The sequence below is a fragment of the Stegostoma tigrinum genome, chromosome 4 (genome assembly GCF_030684315.1).
Source record: "Stegostoma tigrinum isolate sSteTig4 chromosome 4, sSteTig4.hap1, whole genome shotgun sequence".
Lineage (NCBI taxonomy): Eukaryota > Metazoa > Chordata > Chondrichthyes > Orectolobiformes > Stegostomatidae > Stegostoma > Stegostoma tigrinum.
In genome coordinates this window covers 25,932,145-25,959,469 of record NC_081357.1, presented here as the reverse complement: position 1 = coordinate 25,959,469, position 27,325 = coordinate 25,932,145, and the positions used below count along the sequence as shown (strand labels likewise).

At 40.5% G+C, this 27,325-nt stretch overlaps 1 protein-coding gene across 2 annotated transcripts; it reads right to left on the bottom strand.

Annotated features, from left to right (window-relative positions):
* zbtb24 (zinc finger and BTB domain containing 24) lies at positions 1 to 27,325 on the bottom strand. 2 transcript variants are annotated; one of them, XM_048530238.1, is made up of 7 exons: positions 27,263 to 27,325; positions 19,520 to 20,496; positions 13,233 to 13,400; positions 12,858 to 12,941; positions 6,444 to 6,527; positions 4,269 to 4,350; positions 1 to 1,712 (listed from the first exon to the last, which is right to left on the bottom strand). In XM_048530238.1, the coding sequence occupies exons 2-7, from the start codon at positions 20,466 to 20,468 to the stop codon at positions 863 to 865; spliced, it is 2,217 nt and encodes a 738-aa protein (XP_048386195.1). In that variant the 5' UTR covers positions 20,469 to 20,496; positions 27,263 to 27,325; the 3' UTR covers positions 1 to 862. The 2 variants fall into 2 exon arrangements, with proteins under 2 accessions (XP_048386195.1, XP_048386196.1); XM_048530239.2 differs by lacking the exon at positions 27,263 to 27,325 and adding an exon at positions 26,001 to 26,765.

Below are 27,325 nucleotides of genomic sequence, written 5' to 3'. Positions count from 1 at the left end.
TTCAAAACAAAACACACTGTAGTTTTAATTCTATCCACATTATCAGAAACTGAAACCTGAAAACAGAGAGCAGAAAAATGCAAATTGAGGTACTGTGTCACAAAATATATCTTGAAGTTGCAAAGGAAAATACTTTTAACTATGTTATTCCTGAGCTTGTGATGGAGTATCTTTTAAATGTTCATCTTTTCAAACAAAAGTTAGCCACATAGTCGTACAAATACTTTGTATTCTGTGATGTGAATCATTTAGACATAATGAGTTTTAATAATAAGTTGATGAGAATTCTGATATTTAAAAAAATCTATATTGACACGATTAAAAAACATTATAAAGGACAGCAGCAAGTAGGAGGAGAATTGTAAAGAAAAAATTTTGCAGTAAAACATTCACGTTTAAGGTCGATTATGAAAAGGCACAGCAGAAAACAGATACATAAAATATGAACCTCTTCAGAACTATTTGGGTGTTTTTACATTTTTTTTTGTTGACCTGACAAATCGTGAAGAATGATTTCCAATAAACTTGTTTAAAAATGAAGTTAAACATGCGTACTAACCGTCAACTTAGGTTTCAAGAGCATGTAACTTATTTCAAAACTCCCTTCCACCAGAGTGGAAGGGAAAGAAAATCCACCATGATATTGTGCAAGATTGAAAATGGGAAATCTTTAAAGAAGTAAAAGAAGAGAAGATAATTTGGAATAAATCAACCTTAAAATGAATTCTTAAAATAGACCAATAGAATGCTATTTTAAATATAACCTGTCACTGTAAAGATCACAGATTATATGATAACCTCTTAGTTACATAATCATTAGCCCATTTTCAGCAAATAGTTCCAACTACACTTTTTGATTTTTCTAGCTCTGTGTGACTAAATTAGTAGTGTAGAGGTAAGAAACATTGTCCGCCTGCAATTGGAATGTTTGATCTGCAAGTTGTTCTCCTTGCATTTGCTGTGAAGATTGGTTCACAGAGATTGTTTGAGTTGACGGTTCAGAAACGTGTGCCGATCGAACGTGTTGCAGCTGCTGAGTTGCTTCCTGGTTCAAATGAAGTGGCTGTGTGGACCCCTGCTCAAGACTAATAGGTTGCGATCTCCCCTCTGCCATCTGCAGTTGTTGAGCTTGACCCTGAAGGTGCTCCATTGCCTCTTTTGTCAATGTGATCACATGCATATGCTCTGGCTGGCCGGGACATTGCTGGTTTTCCACCATGCTAATGGCTGGAATGTTGTCTGTTTGGCCAGGCTGAGCTACCAGAGTCAGATTCTGCATGTGTTCTCCTTGCTGAGTCAGCAGAGCCAAATTTGAAGCCTGGTCGTCAGGTAGACTCTGTGATCCCTCTGCTGAGATAATACTAATGCTCTGACCATGGTTGGGCATGAAATTAATATTGTGAACATCATTTGTCACCACCAGCTGTATCTGTTGTTCACCTACAGTAGGAAGCTGGTACTGCTGCAGTTGCAAGATAGTCTTCACTTCTTCTGTATCCCCATCACCTGGAACATTAATGATCTCACTGTTTTTCCTCTCCTTGCTGTGAATCTTCATATGAGACCTAAGGTTGTCAGCTCGAGTGAATCGCTGATGACAAGTTGGACATACAAATGGCTTGTTTCCTGTGTGCATGGCGTCATGACGTCTTTTAGCACTTGGATCAGCAAAAGATTTTCCACAGATAGTGCAGATAAAGGGTTTTTCTCCCCTAGAACAAACACTTGTACATTAATTTACTCATATAAAATTTAAGAAGCAATACTACTTTGTCTTTAGTAAGAACAATACTATATTGACACTAATTGGTACGAGGTCCGTTGGCCTTTTTTATATGGATAATCTGGATTTGGATATAAAGGAAGTAGTTTTAAATTTTTGCAGATGACACAAAATTTTGAGAAATAGTAACCAGTGATGAAAAAAAAACAGCGAACTTCAAGAAGATACAGAATAACGAAACAGGCAGACACGTGGCAAATGAAATTTAATGCAACCAAGTCATAGTCATCGTCATAGAGTCATACAACATGGAAACAGAACCTTTGGTCCAACTAGTCCATGCTGACCATAATCCCAAAGTAAACGAGTCCCAGCTGCCTGCTTCTGGCCCATAAGCTCCAAACCTCTCTTATTCATGTACTTAGCTAAATGTCTTTTAAATGTTGTAACTGTACCACATCCACCACTTCCTCAGGAAGTTCATTCCACATGCAAACCACCCTCTGTGTAAAACACTTGCCCCCGTGTCTTTTCTAAATCTCTCTTTCTCACTATTATGCCACTGATTTTGATGCCATCTGCAAATTTACTCACCGTGTCTTTTAAATTCTCATCCAAATTATTTATACAAATGACAAACAAAACAGGACCCAGAATCAATCCCTGTGGAACACCACTGGTCACAGGCCTCCGGTCCAAAAAAATCCCTCTACCAATGCTCTCTGTCTCTTGCCATTAAGCCAATATGTATCAAATTGGTAAGCTCACCCTGAATCTCACATGACCTAACTTTACTCATTAGTCTACCATACAGGGCCTTGTTGAAAGCTTCATTAATGTCCAAGAAGTACGAGAAGCAATACAAATTACATTGCACAGTTTTAAAGTGTGTGCAGCAACTGAACCCTAAGCGAAAATTCAAAACCAAAAGGGCTAGAAAACAAAAGCAAAGGAGTTAAGCTATATCAATAATTCATCAGTTACACCTCAGATGAGGTATGTTGTCCAATAATGGGTACCACACTTTATAAGAAATGTCAAAGTGTTGTACAAGATGCAAAGATATTTAGTGGAATGGTACCAAGAATGAAGGACTTCAGTTACATGGAGAGACTTGAGAAGTTGTGTGTGCTATCCTTGGGGTAGAGAGATTAAAAGGAGATTCAATAGAGTTGTTCAAAATTGTGAAACATCTTGCTAAGTAAGAAAGGGTTTCTTGCAGAAGGGTCAGCAACGGAATATCACAGACTTAAGATGACAAGTAAAAACTGAATTGAAGAGGTAAAGGGGAGCTTAAAGGATGAGAGATTTAGGGAGACAATTCCAGAGCTTAAGGCTTTGGTACATGACATGGCTGTCAATGGTCCACTGACTGAAATCAGAGATGGTCAATGGCCAGAATTAGAGGACTGCAGGTGCTGAAGTGCAATAGGGCTGGAGGGGATAACTTCGATAGAGAGGAACAAAAAGTGATGAGATTTAAAAATAAGGACGCATGAGCAGCAAGTACTGCCTCATGCTCCCGCAAGGAACTCAAACAGTTCATCAACTTTGCCGACATCTTTCACCGCACCCTCAAATTCAGCTGGACCATTTCTGACACCTCCCTCCCCTTCTTGGGCCTCTCCGTCTCCATCCTTGGTAACTGAGTCACCACTGATATCCATTTTGAACCCACAGGCTCCAACAATTACCATGACTGCACCTTCTCTCACCCACCGTCCTACAAAAATTCTATCCCATACTCATAGTTCCTCCACCTCCACTGCATCTGCTCCCAGGAGGGGGCGTTCTACTCGAGATCTTCACAGATATACTCCTACTGTACTTTAGGGAACGTAGTTTCCCCTCCTGTTAGGAAGGATGCCCTCAACTGCATCGCCCCCATTTCCCATGCTTCTGCCGTCCAACCTTCTCCCCTCAACAAAAATAAGAATAGTGTCTCCTTAGTCCTCATATACCACCCCATCAACCTCCTAGTACAATGCATCATCCTCCTACATTTCTGCCACCTACACTCAGACCCCACACCAAAGATATTTTTTTCCCACCCCTGTATGCTTTCCGCAGGGACTGTTCACTCTGTCACTCCCTCATCAGCACCAAACTCCTCACCAAGCCCTCCACCACACCTGGTACCTTTCGCTGCAACTGCATCTATACCTCCCCTCTCACCTCTGTCCGAGGCCCCAGGCAATCCTTCCAAATCTGGCAGAAATTCACCTGCACGTCATCTAATGTATCAGTTGCTCCTGGTGTGGTCTTCCCTATGTTGGGGAGACCAAATGCAGACTCAGGGTCTAGCCAACCCAACCTTCCGGTTGTCATTCACTTTAACTCCCCCTCCCACTCCCCTGATGACATGTCGATTCTTGGCCCCAGCTTGTAATAGGCGTTACATAAATGAAACATTATTTATTTGGTATATAAACTTCCTCTTTCTTCAGAGTAGTAAAAGAAAGTTATGCTTAATTCACCACAGTTGTCTTTTGATATTCAAATCATGACAAACAACGCTAACACTGTGAGGCACAACAGAATATACCTGTGGATTCTGATGTGGGTCTGCAGGGTATTCTTTGCAGTAAAACATTTACCACAAATTTCACATGTAAATGGTTTCTCACCTGAAAAACCAAAAGACAAGTCAGCATTAATGTCATAGTTGGGTACCGAGACTCTATATATTCTGACAGGTGCTTCTCTGAAATATTAACCTAATTTTCATGTTGAAGGACATCCTGTTCATTTCAAGAATACCAACTCTACTCTTTTCATAGGTCATAGAATCCCAACAGTGTGGAAACAGGCCTTTGGGCCCAAAAAGTTCATACTGACCTTCAGAGAATCCCACCCAGACCCATCCCCCTATAAGCAACCTAAACTACGCATCCCTAAAAACCAGGGGTAATTTAGCATGGCCAATCCACCTACCCTGCACATCTTTGGACTGTAGGAGGAAACCGGAGTGCCCGGAGGAAACCCACGCAGACACAGGGCGAACGTGCAAGCTCCACACAGACAGTCACCCGAGGGTGGAATTGAACCCGGGTCCCTGGCGCTGTGAGGCTGCCATGCTAACCAGAGCCACTGTGCCACCGTTCAACATTTTTAACTGAATTTTTTGTGCTCACCAAAATGGGAAATGTGTCAAGACAGATTAAATTGAGGTATTCAAGAAGTTATTAGATGGTTATTTAGATAAAAATAACGTGCAAGGGTTTGGGTGAGGGGGAGAAAACAGGATATTGGCACTAGGTGAAAATGTTCATATAATGACCCAGTATAGGCACTATGGGCCTAGTGACCTCTTTCTGCGCTATACAACATCTGAGATTCTGTGAAAATTATTGTGTTAATAGCAGAAAACAGCATTGCCCAAATGATACTGGCATCATGCAGTTCTCTTTCAATAAAGAAAAGCATTAATCTAATAAAAGCCATTGCTACAGTTACAATAAGGGCATATGAACTGTCAAACAACTGATGGCTTAAATCTCTCACACATTTGGTGGTTTGTTATTCCTTACTTTGCTACACTCTAAAATGACTGTCTTTGTTCACACATACATCCGTTTCCTTCACACGGTGACTCAGTGGTTACCACTGCAGCCTCACAGCGCCAGGGACCCAGGTTCAATTTCAGCCTCCGGTAACTGTCTGTGCAGAGTTTGCACATTCTCCCTGTGTCTGCATAGGTTTTCTCTGGGTGCTCCGGTTTCCTCCCACAGTCCAAAGATGTGCAGGCTAGGTGGATTGGCCATGCTAAATTGCCCGTAGTATTCAGGGGTGTGAGGGTTATAGGGGGATGGGTCTGGGTGGGATATATCAAGGGGTGGTGTGGGCTTGTTGGGCCGAAGGCCCTGTTTCCACACTGTAGGGAATCTAATCTAATCATATGCTATTTATCACCCCAAATCCAAGATAATATCCACAATTTGCTTTCCTTGTCAGCTATCTCCATGTCCAACTTCATCTTTAGCTCCAAGGTTCCTAAACACATTGCTCAATTATCACTTCTCTACAAAATATCCCATTACATTTCCTCAGAGGACCAAAACTTCCCTTGTAAAGTCGGTAATGACAACTTGTGTGACTGCAGACATGTTGTGCCCCACTGCCTTGACCTTGACCTTTGTGCCATTGCATAATCTTTGATCATTCCTTCCACCTTTACATCTCTTGCTGCCCGTTGTCCTCAATGGGGTTTTCTTGTTTCGTTCCATCTATCTGCCCCAACAGGTCCAGCACATCTCCAGGAATAGTTTACACTCGCACCTCTGTATACTCATCTTCTCGGAACTCTAAGATTCCGTTTTGGACCCCTTCACTTCATTATTTCCCTGTTGCCTTGATAATAATGCACAGATACACGATCACTTTCCAGGTGAACACTATCAACAACTAGAAATACATCCTGCCACCGACATGAATTTGACAACTGATCTCGACATTACCAAACTGCTTATCTCAGAATATTCTCCCACAAACTATGGTGAAATGAAAATGAAATTTCTTTGGCTCACTCAGATGGCCTTTACTATTTCACCAAAGTTTGCCCAATTCTAGGCTATGTGCTTGCTTGTCCTGGTAAAACCGTCATCCTACCAATTGTTAAGTTGGATTTCAAACTCCATATTCATAAGTGGTTTCTCATTTATTCCCACATTTTCTCCAAAAATATATTCCTGTGCTATCTATTTATCAGAGCATAAATTACCTGTGTGTGTTCTCATATGTTTCTTCAGCTGAGCAGCATCCATGAATTTACGATGACAGTGCACACATTCAGGCATGGATTGACCTAACGAACAGGAAATGGAAAAATTCAGCATTAAAAAGAAACATTTTACAAACCTATTGCTGTATTTATGCAGACTTACAGGGGGCCAGCTAGTGACTCAAGTTTTTATAATTCACAGCAATGACTTAGACGAGGGAAGCAAAGACACATTGGCTAGATTTGTAGGTTACTCCAAGGCAGGAAGGAATGTCTGTTCTGAAGGAGGCATATCGGAGTTGCAGATGAATATAGATAGGTTGAGTGAACGGACAAAAATCTGGCAGATGGGTATAATGAGGTAAAATACAAAGTTATTCACATTGGCAGGAAGAATGAAAAAGCAGAGAACTACTAAAATGGAGAATGACTGCAGAATTCGATGTTCAGCTGGATCCAGCTGTGCCCACACACGAGTCATGAAAGCTTAGCATGAAAGTACAGCCAATAATCAAGAAGGGTAATGGGATGCTAACTTCTGTTACAAAAGGAATTATACATAAAAGGCTGCTATACTTCAGTTATTCAACTGTGGGAAGGTCCTGTGGCACAGTGGTAGTATGTCTACCTCTGGGTGAGGAGGTCTGGCTTGAAGTCCCAGATGTGTCATGCCCTAACAGGTTATTTAAAAAAAAACACAAATTTACCAGTGACAGCCCTTTAAACAGAATATAAAGGTATACTTTGGTCCACTAAGGGGCAAATAACTCAGTTTTTGATAAATTAACGTGGTTTGCCTGGATTTTTCAAGTGTATGAACAGACACTTGTTCCTTTGAGGGACTGTCAACTAGTTAATTTAGTTCACTTATTTTCAAAGAAGTATAAAGAACGCTTATTGACACTGGCCTTGTTTACATAGTTAGAAGCTATAAATATGCAAGTTTTAATTCATGAATAAAACCGTAAAAACTGACTTCTGATTTCCATTTTCGCCAACTGAGCGCCTGAAGCTCAGCAGGGCCAGAAATTGGAGGACATCAAATTAATGTGAATGGCAGAAGGAGAAACAGTGACACAAGGAATAACTTTTGTAATCAGCAGGTGGTTAAGTCTGGTGCCTGAAAGATTTGATTGCAGTCATAGAAAGGGAATTTGTTAATTATCTAAAAGCTAAGGGATTGTATCAAGTTGAGCTGCTCTCACAAAACCTTGGCACAGATATGTTAGGCCAAATGACCTCCTGTCCCATAATCATTCAACTACTCCATGAAATAACTTTCTTTATTAAAATTTAATGAAGGTGTTAACTCAAATAGTTAAATATATTGAAAATTCATATCATAATTCACCAACAGTAATTTCTTCTCTATAAAGAACATCTCATCAAGGACTGTGAAATGTATAACTGTAGTGCAGCAGACATTGTAAATCTGGCACAGGAGTGTAATGGAAATTACTTGCATTAGTCCTTTCACAAATGAACATTTCTTATGGCTATCTTTTATAGTATTATGGTTTATATTACTAGCTACAGCTGCGGAAATCTCTGTAATAACATCAGTGTTTCTGGCAGTAGTAATCAGCATGCACAGATTTTAAAATAGCCAGGAGAGGAGAAGAGGCTTCACCATTGAGGCATGCAATGGGGGTGAGGGGGGAGGTGTAGGGGCAGGTGTAGCACTTCCTGCAGTTGCAGGGAAAAGTGCCAGGTGTGGTGGGGCTGGAGGGGTGTGTCGAGCAAACAAGGGAGTCACGGAGAGAGGGGTCCCTCCAGAAAGCAGATAAGGGTGGGAAGTGAAAAATGTCTTTGGTGATGGGGTCGGATTGCAGATGGCAGAAGCGTCAGAGGATGATGCATTGGATCTGGAGGTTAGTGGGGTGGTATGTGAGGGTGAGGGGGATTCTGTTTTTGTTTTTATTGCGGGGAGGGGGTGTGAGGGATGAGTAGCGGGAAATGTGGGAGACACAGTCGAGGGCATTCTCGATCACTGAGGCGGGGGAAGTTGTGGTCCTTGAAAAACGAGGACATCTGAGATGTACGGAGGTGGAACGCCTCATCCTGGGAGGAGATACGGTGGACGCAAAGGCATTTTTGCATGAAGGTGGGTGAGAGAAGATGTATTCTAGGTAGCTGTGGCAGTCGGTGGACTTGAAATGGACATCAGTTTCTAGTTTGCCAGAGAGGTCCAGGATGGAGAGAGAGGTATTAGAGATGGTTCAGGTGAACTTGAGGTTGGGGTGGAAGGTGCTGGTGAAGTGGGTGAACTGTTTGGGCTCCTTGTGGGAGCATGAGACGGCGCCGATACAGTCATCAATGTAATGGAGGAAGTGGTGGAGTTTAGGGCCAGTGTAGGTACGGAAGAGGGATTGTTCCACATAATGTGGTATACTGCTTCCGCTGTTCCCATTGTAGCCCCCTCGACATCGGGGAAACCAAGCGGAGGCTTGGGGACCACTTTGCAGAACACCTACGCTCGGTTCGCTCTAAACAACTGCACCTCCCAGTCACGAACCATTTCAACTCCCACTCCCATTCCTCAGACGACATGTCCATCATGGGCCTCCTGCAGTGCCACAATGATGCCACCTGAAGGTTGCAGGAATAGCAACTCATATTCTGTTTGGGAGCCCTGCAGCCCAATGGTATCAATGTGGATTTCACACGCTTCAAAATCTCCCTTTCCCCAACTGCATCCCAAAACCAGCCCAGCTCGTTCCCGCCTCCTAACCTGTCCTCCCTCCCACCTATCCCCGCCTCCCACCTCAAGCCCCACCCCCATTTCCTACCTACTAACCTCAACCCTTGACCTGTCCGTCCTCCCTAGACTGACCTATCTCCTCCTCACCTCCCCACTAATGCTCACCTTTACTGGCTCCATCCCTGTCTCTTTGACCTGTCTGTCTCCTCTCTACTTATCTTCTCCTCTATTCATCTTCTATTCACCTCCCCCTCTCTCCCTATTTATTTCAGAACCTCCTTCCCCTCCTCCATTTCTGAAGAAGGGTCTAGGCCCGAAACATCAGCATTCCTGCTCCTAAGATGCTGCTTAGCCTGCTGTGTTCATCCAGCTCTACACCTTGTTATCTCAGGAGAGGAAAACTTCTCTTAAGGACATTTTGATCTTATGAAATGTAAATGGCAAAGAAAAGGAAAACTAATTGCAAAATAAGCAGAACTCTTATGATCCCAGACTTGTCAACAAATTTACGTAACAGTGGTTAAGGATCAGCAATATTTATTTTTAAGTAGCTATAGAAACATGTAAAATAGGAGTAGGATATTCAGCCCTTTAAACCCACTTACTATTCAATATGATCATGGCTGAACATCCGACTCAGTCACTGTTCCTACTTTCATCCCATATCCTTAAGAACTATACCTAACTCTTTCTTGAAAACATACATTGTTTTTGGCCTCAACCACTTTCTGTGGGACAGAATTTCACAGTCGCATCACACTCTGGCTGAAGAAATTTCTCCTCATCTCAGTCCTATGTTCAGAACCCCCTTCTCCTCCCCCATTTCTGATGAAGAGTCTAGGCCCGAAACGTCAGCTTTTGTGCTCCTAAGATGCTGCTGGGCCTGCTGTGTTCATCCAGCCCCACACTTTGTTGTCTTGGATTCTCCAGCATCTGCAGCTCCCATTATCTCTCATACTCCAGGTGTGGCTTCACCAAGGCCCTATCCAATTATATAAGTCCTACAGAAGTCAATTTGTTCCCCGAATAGATGCGTTTCTGAATTTCAGTCCATGATCTAATTCATTCTGTGATCATATACTGGACTTGAAGCAGAAGTGTACAATATTATACTAGCTGCAGCAAGATATCCTCATTACCGTACTCAAATCCTCTCATGAAGAAGGTCAACATTTTCATTTGACTTCTTCACTGCCTGCTGTATAAATTGAGATGTAGGATATGTATCAAGAGAATAAAGTCATAAGATTCCAGAGTTTTGAAAAAAAAACTAAAATTTACTATACAGTATTAGAAAAGTTGTATAATCTACATTTACTAACATCCGGCATTAACATGTGGTTAGAATGGGTAAATGACTGTGATTAAGTACCCCAGAGAGCACATCAATTCGCGAATGTAACCAAAACAGATCCTGTTGATTTCTTAACAACTCCTTTTCCTCTGTCCCAATGTTGTTAATACAGTGGGTCACCAAATTATTGATAAACTGCACAAGTCTTTACTCTTTAATTCTTTACTCTTGCTCATCTAGACTTGAAACTTCCTCTCTAGAATTGCTCAGCTTTGGACTGCCTCAACAACTGTCCCCATTTTGGTCAATAACCCTCCTCGCTGGGATCTACACTGGACTCTGAAATTGCACTCTAGCAATCATCCTCAAGAATAAATTCCAACTTTTCATCAAATGCTGGCTTTACCAAGCTAAAGCTGCCCCTGAATATTTTTTTCCTGAGCTTTGATCTTGCTCAATTGCATCCAGGAAATATTATTTGTGGACCTTTCAACTTTTAGCTGAACTTAACTATTAGTAGTACACAGCTTCATCTGAGCCTCCACAATTTCCAGGATGTTACCAAGTCCTCCTAAACAGAGCCATTCAATTTCTCAAGGATGTTCTTTCGTGCTCATTACACAAAATCCACATAGTTCAGCTACCTTTAGCAGTGTTGTTTACAACTGCACTGAGTGACTTCTTGAAAACATTGTAATAAGCCCCTTTGTTGGGCAGAATTACCACCAAACAACTTGTGGAACTAACTGTTCAGTAAGTGTTTGCAGCGATAGAATGCTGGCTTGCTCAGTACAACAAATAGATACCATAGAGGATTTCATCACAGCACCAAATGTAAGATTACTACATTGTAGAAGAAAAAATGAACTTAGAGATTCATGTATGAAACTACAAGGCTCAAACCAATTCTTTTTTCTGAGATCGACTTCTGAAGAGCAACAAGGGATCAAACTTAATTGATCAAATGCATGTACGATCCTTATTTTTGTTTTCAAATCCTCCATAATCTAGACACACTATATTTCTACAATCTCCACCAATCCTACAACCCTTTAAAATCTTTGCACTTCCTCAATTCTGACCTTTTACACATATCTAATTGATATAAGTCTATTACAGGAGGCTATCCCTTCAGCTGCTCATGATTTAAATTCTGAATTGGTTCCTTCAGTCATGTCTCCCTCTAGTTTGCATATCTGCTTTGAGATGTTCCTCAAGACCTACCTCTAGTCCTGTTTTTGGTATCTACCTTTTCGGTTTTATGTGGCTCCTTTTTCTGTTAACTTTGTTTGATGAGCTTCCTGTGCCTTGGGAAATTTTAGGAAGAAACTTTTACATTTATGGTGCATCTTGTGTGACCTCAGGATATCATAAAGCCCATCAAAATGAATGAATTACTTTTATATTGGTGTGGCATAGAAAATCTAGTAGTTAGATGCAGATGCATTCTCCCACAAAAGGCAATGAGGTAATGACCAGATTGTAGGGTAAATACTGGTCAGGCTACCAAGGATAACACTGCTATTCTTTGAAATAGTGCCATGGAACCCAACTGGTTTGCCAATGTCCTTTAGGAAAGGAAATCTGCCATCATTACTTGATCTGGCTTACAAATGACTCCAGACACACAGTAAGATGGTTAGGAATGGACAATAAATGCTAGCCTAACCAACGACACCCACAACCTCTGAATCAATTTTTAAAAAAATCTTGTGTCCATTTGTTGGTGCTGACTGAATGCAGGATTAATATCGTATCTTCGACTTTGCTCTTTTAGTACACAAGAGTGTCACTCTAGGTTTTTATGCTCAGTTATCTGAGCGGGACTTGAACATTTGCCCTTCTGATTCAAAAGCAGAAATGTGATCAACTAAGCTGTAGTTGATACAGCGCAATGTTAAAGGCATGATACACAATTGTTGCCGTTGTGATGAAAATTCTTGCAATTCTCACAGTTATCCAATCCAGAGATCATCAAAATCACAAGCAACATTTCAGCCATTTCTAATGGTTGTACTATGACTTTTCTTTTAACATCAATAGTTCCCAGTTCAATAACTTCCATGTTTTGAATTTCTAAAGAGCTGGGACATTGTCAGTTTTTTGAGACTGATAATTAAAACAAATACACCATATTTAAGGGGGTGAATGGCCTTGTGGTATTATCACTAGACTATTATTTCAGAGACCCAGGCAATATTCTGGGGTCCTGGGTTCAAATCTAGCCATGGTAGATGGTGGAATTTGAATTCAATAAGAATTGGAATTAACAATCTAATGATGACCATGAAACCATTGTTGGAAAAATCCATCTGGGTGACTCTGAACTGTTCACTGGGCAATTAGGGAATGGGAAATAAATGTCAGCTTAGCCAGCAATGCCCACATCCTATGAATGAATAAAAAAAAGAAGTTATACCTGTATGGACTCTGTAATGGCTCTTCAGTTGTCTCCTCTGAGTAAAAAACTTCCCACACTGGTCACAATTAAAAGCTTTCTTTCCTAAAAATGGAAAGGAAAAATCACTGAACAGACACTTGAGACAGATAAACCTTCTGGGCTTGGCAGTATAGAATGGAGGAAAGGGACTGATTATTTTTTTACATAGAGTTGGCATGAACTCAGTGAGCCAAATGGTCACCTGCTCAGTTGTAATCACATTATTACTGCACTTGATTTTAATGGTCATGGATCAAATCACTACTATGCGGTGCACCATAATGGTAGTTTAATGTTAATGACCTTTTTTCTAATTTAAATTATGCTTAAAAAGACAAGCTGCAGTGCAATTACCTGTGTGCAGACTCATGTGCTCCAACAGAGAATGCTTGGTGGTCAATGCCTTCCCACAAACTGTGCAGTGATAAGGACGCTCCCCTGTGTGCATTCGCTCATGAACCTGCAGCGTGTGCTTCTGTGAAAATCCTTTACCACATTCAAAACACTTAAAAGGACGTTCACCTACCATGAAAAATATTTAAAAGTGAATATTTAAGTACCAAATTTGTATCCAACCCTATGACAAATAATTAAGACAAGCTATATTTACCCCTCTCCTTCCTTAGGTACATAAGAACAGGAGTAAGTCATTCAGTCCCTTAAGGCAATTCCCCATCTGATTAGATCATGGCTGATCTGTATCTTGAAGCCTTTATTTTCTGTCTCGATATCCTTAACTAGCAAAAATTGGTCAATTTAAGGGCAGACAATGGCTTTGTGGTATTATTGCTAAATTATAAATCTAGATACCAGATAGTATTCTGGGAACGAGTCTTAAAATCTACATATGGCAGATGGTAGAATCTAAATTCAATAAAAAAAAATCCTGGAATTAAGAGTCTAATGATAATCATAAAACCAATGCCTCACAAACCTTATCGAGTTCTTTGAGGATGTGACTAGAAAAATTGATGAGGGTCGAGCTGTGGATGTGGTGTATATGGACTTCAGCAAGGCATTTGATAAGGTTCCCCGTGGTAGGCTCATTTAGAAGGTCAGGAGGGATGGGATACAGGGAAACTTAGCTGTCTGGATACAGAATTGGCTGGCCAACAGAAGACAGCGAGTGGTAGTAGAAGGAAAATATTCTGCCTGGAAGTCAGTGGTGAGTGGTGTTCCACAGGGCTCTGTCCTTGGGCCTCTACTGTTTGTAATTTTTATTAATGACTTGGATGAGGAGATTGAAGGATGGGTAAGCAAGTTTGCATACGACACAAAGGTTGAAGGTGTCGTTGACAGTTTAGAGGGCTGTTGTAGGCTGCAGCGAGACATTGACAGGATGCAGAGATGGGCTGAGAGGTGGCAGATAGAGTTCAACCTGGATAAATGCGAGGTGATGCATTTTGGAAGGTCGAATTTGAAAGCTGAGTACAGGATTAAGGATAGGATTCTTGGCAGTGTGCAGGAACAGAGGGATCTTGGTGCGCAGACACACAGATCCCTTAAAATGGCCACCCAAGTGGACAGGGTTGTTAAGAAAGCATATGGTGTTTTGGCTTTCATTAGCAGGGGGATTGAGTTTAAGAGTCATGAGATCTTGTTGCAGCTCTATAAAACTTTGGTTAGATCACACTTGGGATACTGCGTCCAGTTCTGGTCGCCCTATTATAGGAAAGATGGGGATGCTTTGGAGAGGGTTCAGAGGAGGTTTACCAGGATGCTGCCTGGACTGGAGGGCTTATCTTATGAAGAGAGGTTGACTGAGCTCGGACTTTTTTCACTGGAGAAAAGGAGGATGAGAGGGGACCTAATTGAGGTATACAAGATAATGAGAGGCATAGATAGAGTTGATAGCCAGAGACTATTTCCCAGGGCAGAAATGGCTATCACGAGGGGTCACAGTTTTAAGCTGGTTGGAGGAAAGTATAGAGGAGATGTCAGAGGCGGGTTCCTTACACAGAGAGTTGTGAGCGCATGGAATGCGTTGCCAGCAGCAGTTGTGGAAGCAAGGTCATTGGGGACATTTAAGAGACTGCTGGACATGCATACGGTCACAGAAATTTGAGGGTGCATACATGAAGATCAATGGTCGGCACAACATCGTGGGCTGAAGGGCCTGTTCTGTGCTGTACTGTTCTATGTTCTATGTACTGAAAAAACTCATCTCGTTCACTGATGTCATTTAGTGAAGGAAACTGTCATATCCTTACGTGTGACTCCAGACACCCTCTGGGCAATTAAGTATGGGCAATAAATGGTAGCCTAGCCAGTGACGTCCATACACCATGAATGAATTTATAAAATCTCAAATGTTGACAGTTTTAATTGATCTTTACTTGCAATAACAGCTTTTCAAGGAAGCGTGTGTCAAATTTCTACAGTCTGAACTGTTTCATGACATTACCACTCGGTTCTACTTCTTGCTGGAGAAACTGGCTCATTGTCTACTCTTGTCACCCATTAATTAAGCATCTTAAATATCTCAGTTCGATGATCCAACTGTTTTCTATCTTTAAAGAAGTGGCAACCTGCTTAGGGACTCTGATGATATGTCACAATGAGAATCTTTAAACCATTTTCCTCTCCATAAATGCTGACAAATCTGATGGGTATTTTCAAAATTTTCTGCTTTTATATCCTATAATAGGGTGCAATTCCACAAGTGATGGTAACCCTTGAAAAATGGTTAAGCTTCATACCAGAGCTGCCAGCAAAGTCAAAGTGGTATGATTTGGGCTGAGTGACACGAAATATGGCAATGGTGAACAATTGTTGTTAACACTGCAAGAAGGTTTACTGTGGAGTTCCCCAAAAATCAGTACGATGAATACTGCTTTCATTTATATAAATAAATGACCTTAGTGCTGAAACTCAGGGATTTGGGGAGCGTGCATACATGAATTGTGTGAAGTATAGCAGACAAGCTGAAAAAGTTGTTAATAGTAATATGGAATGCTGAGCTTTTAAAATAGAGACAGGACAATTACACTGAAACTATACCGAACTTTTCAATCACTGGTTTGGTCTCTTTTCACTTCCAAGGAATGATAATATGGGAACACCACCACCTGCAAATTCCCCTTTAAGCCAATCACCACCCTGACTTAGAAATGCATCACCGTTCCTTCAGTGTGGCTGGGTCAAAATCCTGAAAGTTCCACCCAAAAAACAGTGTAAGGGCAGGCTGCAGCAGTTCACCATCACCTTAAGAAATATTAGGGAAGGCAATAAGTGAAGGGAAATTGGCATAGTGGTAAAGTCACTGCACTAGTAATCCAAGGCCCAGTCCACTGCCCTGGGGACACAGGTCCAAATCCTACCACAGCTGTTGGAAGAATTTAAATTTAATTTAATTTAATTATTAATTTTGAAAATCCAATCTCATCTCAGGAACAACTACCATTATTGTCAAAAAAGCTCATGTGGTTCATTAATTTCTTTAGGGAAGGAAATCTGGTGTCCTTATCCAGACTGTTCTACAAGCAACTTCAAACCTGCAGCACTATGGTTGACTCTTAACTGCCTTCTGAAAAAGCCTAGCAATCTACTGAATTCAGAGGCATTCAGGGATGGATAACAAATTATGGCTTTTGCCAGTGATGCTCCCAATCAATAGAATAAATTTTAAAAATGTCGGACTTAATGGTGATGCTCATACACAAGAACAAATTTGAAAATTTTCATCTCTCCAGCAATCTATTCTATCAGACCTTTCATATAGCTTTTCCTTTTGTACTGCCCCAAATTTCCCTGGTTTTGTATCTGCTCAAAGTCTGTTATATCTCAAACCTTTGAAGAAAAGTAAATTGTCGGGTTATGGAGTAAAGATGGAGGAGCTGACTAAGTCAGTCGGTCTTGCAGAGAACTCGTATGAATAAGATAGAACTAAATGTCTTCCTTCCATGTGACTCTATGATGCAAGGCCACTGATTTTTAGCACAGTCCTTTCCAGGCCTGATCTGAGTTTTAAATCCTGAAATTCAACTGTGTTAAATTTTTTGAAATATCTAATATCCAAAGCAACATGGTCCACAGACAACAAACAAAAAAACCTCCTGATCTTATCTGCAGCACATGCTGCTCCCAGTAATACTGGAGATTGTGCCTATAATGGATCTGACCTTTCATTAGATTGACAGCTGCTGATATGTTATTGGCACCTCACCAAGGTTGGAAGGAGGCAGCAGGAAATGACTGATTTTAAGGGAGAAAGCACGGCAGAACATGCAATGCAGAACTGGTGCCAGCAACAGCAACTTCACATTTCTGTACTCTCTTACAAATATGATCTTTATAAGATTGTTATTTGTTAGCAATAAAATTGAGGAATGAAGGGAGTCATGTGACCAGTTCTATCAATGTCAGGCATGGGTGTTAAAGATGAGAGGGGCCCAGGTTGTTTTACTAGGAAGAAGGTGTAAGTGGTTCACTCTGCAGGCACCATGAAAATATCTGTGATCATAGAATCACAGAATCCCTACAGTGTGGAAACAGGCCCTTTGGTTCAACAAGTCCACACTGAACCTCGCAGCACCCTACTCAGACCTATCACCTACCTAATCTCCACCTCCCTGAACACTACGGGCAATTTAGCATGGCCAATCACCTAACCTGCACATCTTTGGACTGCGGGAGGAAACCAGAGCACTCGGAGGAAACCCATGCAGACACGGGGAGAATGTGCAAACTCCACACAGACAGTTGCCTGAGGCTGCAATTGAACCCAGGTCCCAGGCGCTGTGAGGCATCATGATGAACAGATTCCAAGTCCAAGGAAGAGGCTGAAATGGTCTCGTTGTAAGCTCTTGTATTTTAAATTGATTGTATGATTCCAAGATAGAATAAATTTTGGGCGGGGGGGGGGGTTTTAAGCATAACTAATTGGCATTTCAACCTGGATACGAGACCCCACAGGGTTCATGTTGTCACAGAGATAGGTTCTTAGACAGGAAAGATGCAGATATTCATTATAAAATCAAATTACAAAGTCTCCTTAAAGGTATCCCTGAATTTCAGACAGCTCAGTCTGCCAGAGTGAGCGAGAGAAAATAGAACAGCCAAGTTGCTATGGTTCACTGTACATGAAATGAGCATAGGGGCTTGTGCGTGAGTTGAGAAGACCAAAACCACAAGGATCTGAAATAGGGCTGGAACATTCACCTAGCCTGAGCTAGAGAGAGAACTTCCAGAGGACCCTCGCCGTGAATGGTATTTCTAGGATTAAAGGTTTCTGGGCTGGGAAAGAAAAGAAATGAAAGCAACTCTCAAGAGCTCATGCTTTAGGCTAGTTCTAGGAAAACTGAATGTCCATTTGAGGGGCATTATAATGTATGCTCATGGAGTAAAGATTTTGATTGTGTTTAAAGGGAAAGGAGAGCTTTAGTTGTTTAATTTATAAAGGCGCCTGCAAATATATTGTTTAATCAATGATGTTTTAGTTTGTTGCAGTTAAAATTATAAAACTTGAAATCTTGTTGTGTGATATTTTAAGTTGGCCACAGAATTCAAATTTCTTTAAATTACTGGTGACTGGAGAGATCAAAGAGACAATTTGAAACACAGACTACCATCCGTTTCTCTGGCCATGTTCCTCCTCTTTGACAATTCTAGCTCTTTTATTAAAGGCTGGATTTTATTGGTCTTAACATCACATTATGTCAGATCAGATTTCAAATGATCTTTGTATCCCTTTTCTCTGGTTATCATAACTGTTATGGCTGCAAGTTCCAAATAGTCTACTTGTATTATGATTCCCAGAATAGTACATAGCGTACACCTGATAATTATACTTTACAGAATTAACATACGTCTAAAATTTAAATAATTCAGATAAAATAACTGAAGTGACAGAAAACGGGAAACTTAGTGCCTAAAAGTAAAAACAAATTGAGATGTAACAACAATTAAGTTGACATTGGGGAGAAAAGGTAACTTGTATTACAAAAGCTATCCATTTAAAATTACATTTTTATAACTAGGGATGTTTGTGCACTTGTTTGAAGGTTGACTTCCAAAGCTCATGAAAGCTCATCAGGGTCTTCATTATTATATGTTACCAATGTACTCAGCCTTGTTTAAAGTCCGATATATAGAACAATATAGAAGGCTTCATATTTAGTAGCACTGGAAAGTGGAAGCTGTTGGATTTATCAGTTATGGGACGGGTGGGAACAGCTGACATTTTATATCATTGGTGATATTTCAACCGTACAGTAACAGAGGATAGCAGCAGACCCTGAGATGTGCCAGCACTACTGAAGGTCCATTAGACAGAAATGTGGAATTTATCAGCCAAAGAGTAAGCGTCATAGTCTTGTGCTTTTAATACTGAAAAATATGGAAAGAGAAGACAGTGCTTTCCCACTGTTTATTTCAGAACAGATTAATGGTGTGAAACATAGCAAACAGAAAATGGCCATTTTAATAAGCATAAATTGCAAATATATGCAATCACTAGTAAAGACAAAGTTGTATATTGAAAAAAAATCTTTACAATATTGAAAAGTTCACATTTTCATGTTGAGTATGGAAGTAGGGCATTGGGGAAAGGTTTTCTTAGCCTTTCTATTACTGCCCTGTCATGTGGATTACCTGTTTCAATATCCCCCAAACACAAACTAAAAACACTGTTCACTGCTCACCTGTGTGTGTCCTTCGATGTATGGACAAGAAGTGGTGATTTTTAAACACTTTGTCACAGTCTTCACATCTAGCCTCCACATCTGGATACTTTCTCTTCCTCCCTCGCTTCTTCACTTCCTCCTGTTCCTCCTCTACTGTGCCAAGCTTGTACCCCATTAACTTAATAGGCCTCTGAATTCTACGGTTGCTATAGCGGCTACGACTCACCGCTGCTAATTTGCGTTCATTACCTTCTGCCTGAGAAGCTGCATCAGCATCAAAACAGGTTTCTGGTTCTGACACCTTATAGCTTTGTGTCCCTTCACTGATCACCTTACTGCTAGTTCTACAGTGAGATTCCTCTGTAGGTTCTTCCAATGTGCTTGCATGTTCTTGTGGGTCAGTTGGAATCCCACCATCAACTTCAGTCCTTTCTGTTTGCAGCTGTTCACATTTCCGGGGTCTTCCCCTTTTGCGCTTTGGCTTCGAGGGTTGATCATTATCAACATTGGGATCCACAACTACCACTTTAATTCCATTGGAAGCCAGTGATACCTTAACATGTAAATTGTTGTCCTGATAGTCTGAGTATGCTTTGATTAAATCATTCACTTTCAGAATCTCTGCAGTTGTCACAATATGTTCAATTGACTTTTCAGTGACATTCAGGCGACCAGTGTATATGAATTCCAGCACAGCACTGAAGGTATCTGCAGCCATTCCATTGAGCATGTAGATAGCTTGATCCTGCTGGCTTTCATCAGCAAACATCAGAGAGAAATATTCACTGCTGGCAGCAAGCAGTGCTTTGTGTGCTTTGAAGTGAACATCCTCAGCAATTAAAGTAATGTCACACAAGAAGTTTCTTTTTCTTTGTTCTTCAAAGTTAGTTAAAACAGTATCTTTGTGAGTCTTAGATTGAATGATGAGAGACGATGCAGGTGGAACAGCAAGCAATGTCTCATCCATCTCGATGACACTCAGTCAGACATACCTACTAATGAAAGAACATGCAAATAATAAGAATTTTTACTCAGCAGTACAGATCCCAAATGCCATTTGCATTTTTTGGTGTAACTATATGGCACTATAACACTTCCTGCAGTTATATTAGTATTTATATTACTCTTGTTTCATCACGTTAATGCAATCACCAATGGTTCATTTCAGCATTTTTCAGAGTTTAACATGTTTTCTCCAGATACAATGTCAAGTTTGGAACAGCAAGATCTACAATTTTAGTGCTGGGTACTTTTCACAATCTTAAATTTCAGTTAGACATAGAAATGTCACTAAATATTGTGCTTCTATGAAATTCTAGTGTCGATAAGCGATATGTCATGTGTTCTTCAGTAAGTCAGAGGCTGACCAACAACGGTGTTAAAACTCCAGTTATAAATGTTAAGATAATGTAGAAAGCTTCCTACTTAATGTGTTATAAACATATATCGTCATCCCCTTGTCGAGATCCCACAAACACTAGAACAAGATAGCTTCTAATAGCATTGTTCTATGTCTTCATAATTTTAAATACGTCTAATACAATAGTCCTTCATCCTATGTTCTAATGAAAACAGACCAATCTATTATTTGCCCACACAAAAAAACTTACTCATCAGGAATCTGTACCCTCTACAAGGTCTCAAGTATCCTTACAGCATGCAGCCCAAAATACATCGCTGCAACTATGGTCACTACAGTAACGCTCAAACTACTAGTCACTACATTTAAATTCTATAGTCTGGACCTCTTGCAACAAAATAAAATATTCTACCAGCTTTAGTTTTATAGAAAGCACCCTGATGGATATCATCCAGAATCTAAAGAAATGGCTAGTGAAATAGATACTGCTTTGGTTTAAATTTTCTAAGATTTCACAGATTTTGGAAAGGTCCATTAAAAAGTTACCAGATAGTTAGCTTAAAATCTGTCATACTGAAAATGTTGGAAGCTATTAGCAAAGACGTATAGCAGGGCACTTAAAAAATTCAAGGTTACCAAGCAAAGTCATTATGGTTTTGTGAAAGGAAATTCTTGCTTAAGCAACGTATTGGCGTCCTTTGAGGAAGTAACATTTGCTGTGGCTAAAGAAGAACCAGTGAATGTACTGTACCTAGATTTCCAGAAGGCATTTGATAAGGTGCCACATCAAAGGCCATTGTAGAAAACGAGAATTCATTGTGTAGGCAGTAACATATTGGCATAAAAGATCAGTTAACTAACAGGAAATACAGCAGACATAAACTGGTATTTTTCTGGTTGACAAAGCATATAAGCGATTTGCTACAGGGATGGTGCTGGGGCCTCGACTTCTTACAACTGACATACACTACTTAGGTGAAGGGGCAGAAGGTATGTTGCAAAGTTTGATGATGACATAATGATAGAAATTAAAGTGAAGTCATGCAGATGACATAAGGAGTAAACGAAGGAAGTGGTCAAAGATCTGCCTAATGAAGTATAATGTGAAATTTTTCCTTTTGGCAGGAAAAACAGAAATATGTAATCTAAATGGTGAGAGATTGCAATGTTCTGAAATGCAGAGGGATCTGTGTGTCCTCGTGTATAAATCACAAAATGTTGTAAATAGGAAAATTAATAGAATGTTTTTGTTTATTTTGAGGGGAATTGAATGCAAAACTAGGGCAGTTATGTTTCAAAAATATACACAGGGTATCAATGAGAACATATAAAGGATGCTGTGTAAAGTACCAGCAGGAATGTAGAGTAATCATATTAGCCATGACATTATCGAACAGCACAGCAGGCTCAAGGGGCTGACTTGGCCTACTTCGGCTCATAATTCATACATTAGTAAAGGTCCTATTCACTCGAGGAATTGCATTTAAGGATAAAGTGTACTCTGTTGTATTCCCTCACTATGAATTCTTTGTGCCTCTTTTTGTCCAATTCAAATCTCTTTGCTACTTTCATTCGGTCACAGAATTGTTACCATTCTTTCTATTTAAACAATGTAATTTGAATATTACCTCCTCTATGCATATTATCAAGTAACTGACATACAGAGTCATGCAGCATGGAAACAGACCACGCAATGGATAGATGTAGCACCGTGTTACCTAGTCAAAAAACTTCCTCAAAGTCCGTGTGTATCACGTCCACCGCATTTGTTTCATCCATTTCCAATATTAACCCACTATAAATAATCCCAACCTTTTGACAAATAACAAAATTAAAAACATTTGACAGTAATAAATAATTCTTCAAGATTTTTTAAAAAATAGCTGAACCAGTGGTTTTGCAGACAAGAATCAAAGTTTGCAGGTCCAATGGGCTGTTGACGAGAACATTTTTCACATTAATTGCGTTGGATCTCCAAGCAACCGATCAAGATCCCAGGTGAAGAACAGTTGGTGTATTAATTTTAAAAAATATCTAGTCAAATGCATAATTTTCGATAAATCAAAGCAAGATATGACATGACTTCTACTGTCAAGATCATCACAGTGAACTAGATTCCAAAGACACAGTTTTTGTGTCAATACTGACACTTCTATACTGTCAACAAACGTAGCGCACAGCCTTGTTTTACTTCCATTAAACATGTTATATAGGAGGTTGAATGTTAACAGTACACCACAGGTCAACTAACAGGCAACAGAAGAATCATTGCTTTTCTTTCTGGCCCCTGTATGTTTTCCAAAGCTGGCCTATGTTACCCAAGCACAGGGGAGGATTATGACCTGCAACACAAGCTGGTATTGGAACGTTTAAACAAATACAACATGTGTAAAATTACACATGGCCATTTTTTCATTGTTGCAGCCAATGCCGTGAAATATATTTTGCAGTATAAATATATTGTATTGGTATACTTTAGAAGTAGTTGAAGTACAAATCATTCTGCAAAATAAATGTTAAACTCCATTTCTCTGAATGGACATCAAACACTCTAAGTAGAAACACTCAGATAAAGCAGTGAGATTTTCCTGCATATGCAGTCTTTCCTGTATTACCTTGATAACCGGCTCATATATAGAGAGGGAAAAACACAAACAATTAATCCACTATGACAGGCTTGTGATGTAAAAGAAGTTGAGTAAAAAGTTTACAAAATATGTTTCTCTTTACCTTGTATCTTCACATACATACTCTCACATTCAAACCAATTTTTAAATTTGCCAACATTCATTTCACTTCTCCTTGAGTTAGAAACACTTTTAGGTGAGGACAATCTGTGATAATTATCTGCGTCAAAAAATATTTCAATGGAAATTTCTCAGAACTTCAAAACACCAGGTTCCCTGATAAAACATATCTTTTTGATTTATTCTATTCCAGGCTACTTCCTGAGAATTCACTTTCATTTACTAGATAATCCCACTGCCCTAAAACCAGTTTTTGCTTCTCCATCACCAATCCACATCCCAGTCACCCAACTACAGCATACTTATTGTTAAAATAAAAATGGACAGTAATAACATTTACAGCAATTTGGTACAGCAACATCAACAAGGAATGCACTCTAAACATAGAAGAGTTGCCAGCTCAACTCAAAATATAACCAGAGATAATGGGAAGTGCAGATGCTGGAGAATCCGAGATAACAAAGTGTGGAGCTGGATGAACACAGCAGGCCACGCAGCATCTCAGGAGCACAAAAGCTGACATTTCGCCTGCTGTGTTCATCCAGCTCCACACTTTGTTATCTCAAAATATAACTGTCTTTTTACGATTCACAATATTTTAAAAAAAACTACTTATCATGTCTTCTTATTAAAAACTGCAATAGCGTAGTTCTTCAACATTATCACTGGATTTTCTCTGGCTGCTCAAACATCAGATTGCCAATGATAAAAATGCTTGGGGTATGCCTATATAAAATATTTGAAGATTTTCAGCCTCACAAAAAGACCAAATTACAGAGCACCTTTCACGACCTCAGGATACCTCAATATGGTTGGCAGCCAATTGAGTACTTCTTGAAGTGCTGTCACTGTCATCATGTACAAAACGAGGCAATGATAGCCAAAAATGTGTGCTCACAACAGTGAAGAACTGCCACTGAGTGATTCTACTTCCAGCCTTTTCAGATATCTTACAGGGCAATAAAACGGGATGAGTGGTCAGAACCTTTTGAGAACTGAAAATATTTTACATTTATCCCTGGCCTGTTTACCCATTACTTTATCTTTTCTTCCACTTTATCATATGCTTCTCTCACTTTATCTTGAGTCTACCTCATTATTTTCTATATTTCAACTTTATATCTAATGAGTATTTATCTCGTTACACTTTTATCCTATCTTCTCTATTCTTAGCTAGCTGTCTTTATCCACTTTAACCCATGTCTCCCTTTCCATGTAAAACACAGACAGCACAACAGGAGATCACTATCTTTGTAACGGGCAAAAGAAACCCATCAATTCGTTCCTGGCCTGCAGCCCAGCTCAATACATCAGCTCATGCATATTCCAGCTTCATTCTAAAAATGCCAAGCACGTCTGCCAACATTCACACCATAAAACACAGAGGTAGAAGTGTGTCTCGTCTGATATTCAATGAGATCATGGCTGAGCTGATAATTCTCAACTCCATTTTCCTGCCTTTTCCCTATAATCCTTGATTTCTTTAAAAATCTATCTCAGCCTCGAATGTACATAATTACCACAGAGTACTGTCAAGGCTGGGTCAAGAATTCTATAGATTCACTATCCTCATGGAACAGATTTCTCCTCAGCTTTGTCTTAATTTGACACCTCCTTACTCTAAGTTTGGTCCCAGGCTCTCCCACAAGGGGAAACAACCCTTCTACATTTGCCCTGTGAAATCCCCAAACAATCCTGTACATTTCAATAAGGCTGTCTCCAACACTTCTAAATTTCAATGAGCTCAACCCACTCAATTTCTCCTCATAAGACAGTTCATCCAATCTTGGTATCGACCAAGTGAACCTTCTCTGGACTGCTTCCAATGTCAGCCTATTTCCTTAGATAAGGGGACCAAATCTCTTCACAGTATTACAGCTGTGGTATAACTAGTGCCTTATACAGTGTTAACAAAGCTTCCCAATCTTTATGTTTCGTTTCTTTGAAACAAAATACTGCATATTCTTTCCCTAGTACTTGCTGAACTCGTATGATAGCTGTGTGAGATTCATGCACAAGGACTCCATGCTGTAGCTTCCTGCAGTCTTTCTTCATTTAAATAATATTCCACTCATATTGTACCTGCCAAAGTGCAGAGCCGCACATTATATTGCTCACTCACTTAACCAGTCTTTATGCATCTGTAGCCTTTTTGTAACATCTTCAATATTTGTCTTTCTATCCTATTTCTGTGTTATCTGCAAACTTGGCTCTAGCATATTAAGTTTCCTTGTCCAAGTCATTAATATGTTTTGTAAATAACTGTGGCCCCAGTACTGATCTTTATGGAATTCCACTAGTTACAGATTGTCATCCTGAGCATACACCTCCCCCTTGCCACCCTTATCCCAACTCTGATTTCTATTAGATAGCCAATCCTTTGTTCATGTACCTTATTCAATGCCTTCTGGAAATTCAAACACATCATATCCAATGCCTCCTCTTTATTCAAGATCCCCAGGTTTGTGTCCCTGTTCCTCAACATTACTCATTATTCTATCCATAAAATCCCTACAGTATGGAAGCAAGCCATTCTGCCCATCAAGCCCACACCAACTCTCTGAAGAGCATCCCATCCAGACCCACCCCCAACTCTATGCCTGCATTTCCCACCCCAGGCACTATTGGCAATTTAGCATGGTCAATCCACCGAACTTGCACATCTTTGGACTATGGGATGAAACCAGAGCACCCGGAGGAAACCCACACAGTCACCTGAGGCTGCAATTGAATCCTGGTGCTGTGAGGCTGCAGTGCTATCTGCTGTATTATTTGCGTTCTCTTGGCTTGTCCTATTTTCACGAATAACCCTCAGACTTCTTAAGATTAAATATCATTCACAGCATTTCTGCAAACCTTGCCAATGCAATGTACTGATATGTCTGTGTAATTACAGCTTCCTTCCACACTATTAACCACATGATAGCTTTTTTGTATCTCTGTCTACACTTTATTCCGTTAGTCTGTCTCTTAATTTATGCCAGGTAGCTCTCTCTACATATTTTCAGCTACATCTACATATTTCCCTCTTGCGACTTCATTCCATCACTCTTTTATCCTCCACTCATCTGTGTTGATGCCTATCCTCTCTCAATTTACCTAGATCCCTTCTCACTCACACATTTCACTCACTCCTGTACTCACTTCTCCATTTCCTCTTAATCCCCTCCCTCCCTCTCTCAGACCCTCACCACCTCCACTCTGAAATAGCTTCGACCTGTACTGTCAGGATTCGGGTTCTCTCCCTTTCCCTCCTTCCGTTTTGCCCTCCGCTCAACCATCCTTTCCAATCTCTCTCACTCATTCCCTTTCTTTCTCTTTACCTCCTTCCCTTCTCTTCCCTCCCTCTCTCTCTCTCCCCCAGCTTTCCTCCTCCCTCCCCCTTCTCCTCTCTTACTCCTTCCCCCTTCCCCTCTCTCCCCCACCCCGAGCTGCTGAGGTTTGAAGTTTTGCGCCAAGGCCCCTCTCCTTTCACTGGCTCGGACAGAGAATTAAAAGTATTTTTCTCAGGCGGGTTATTTCCTGAGCTCGGGGCTTGTGAATGTATTTACAAGATGAATGTGGGTGGAAGAGCAGCCGAATTTGTGAAGTGCGCGCAAAGCGGGGAACCGGGTTAAAAGTGAAACGGTGGACGTTCCGCTGCCGGGACCTTACCCTGCGGCACCAGCAAGATGGCGGCGGCGACCAGCGGCACGGCGACTCGCGCGAGACTCAGGA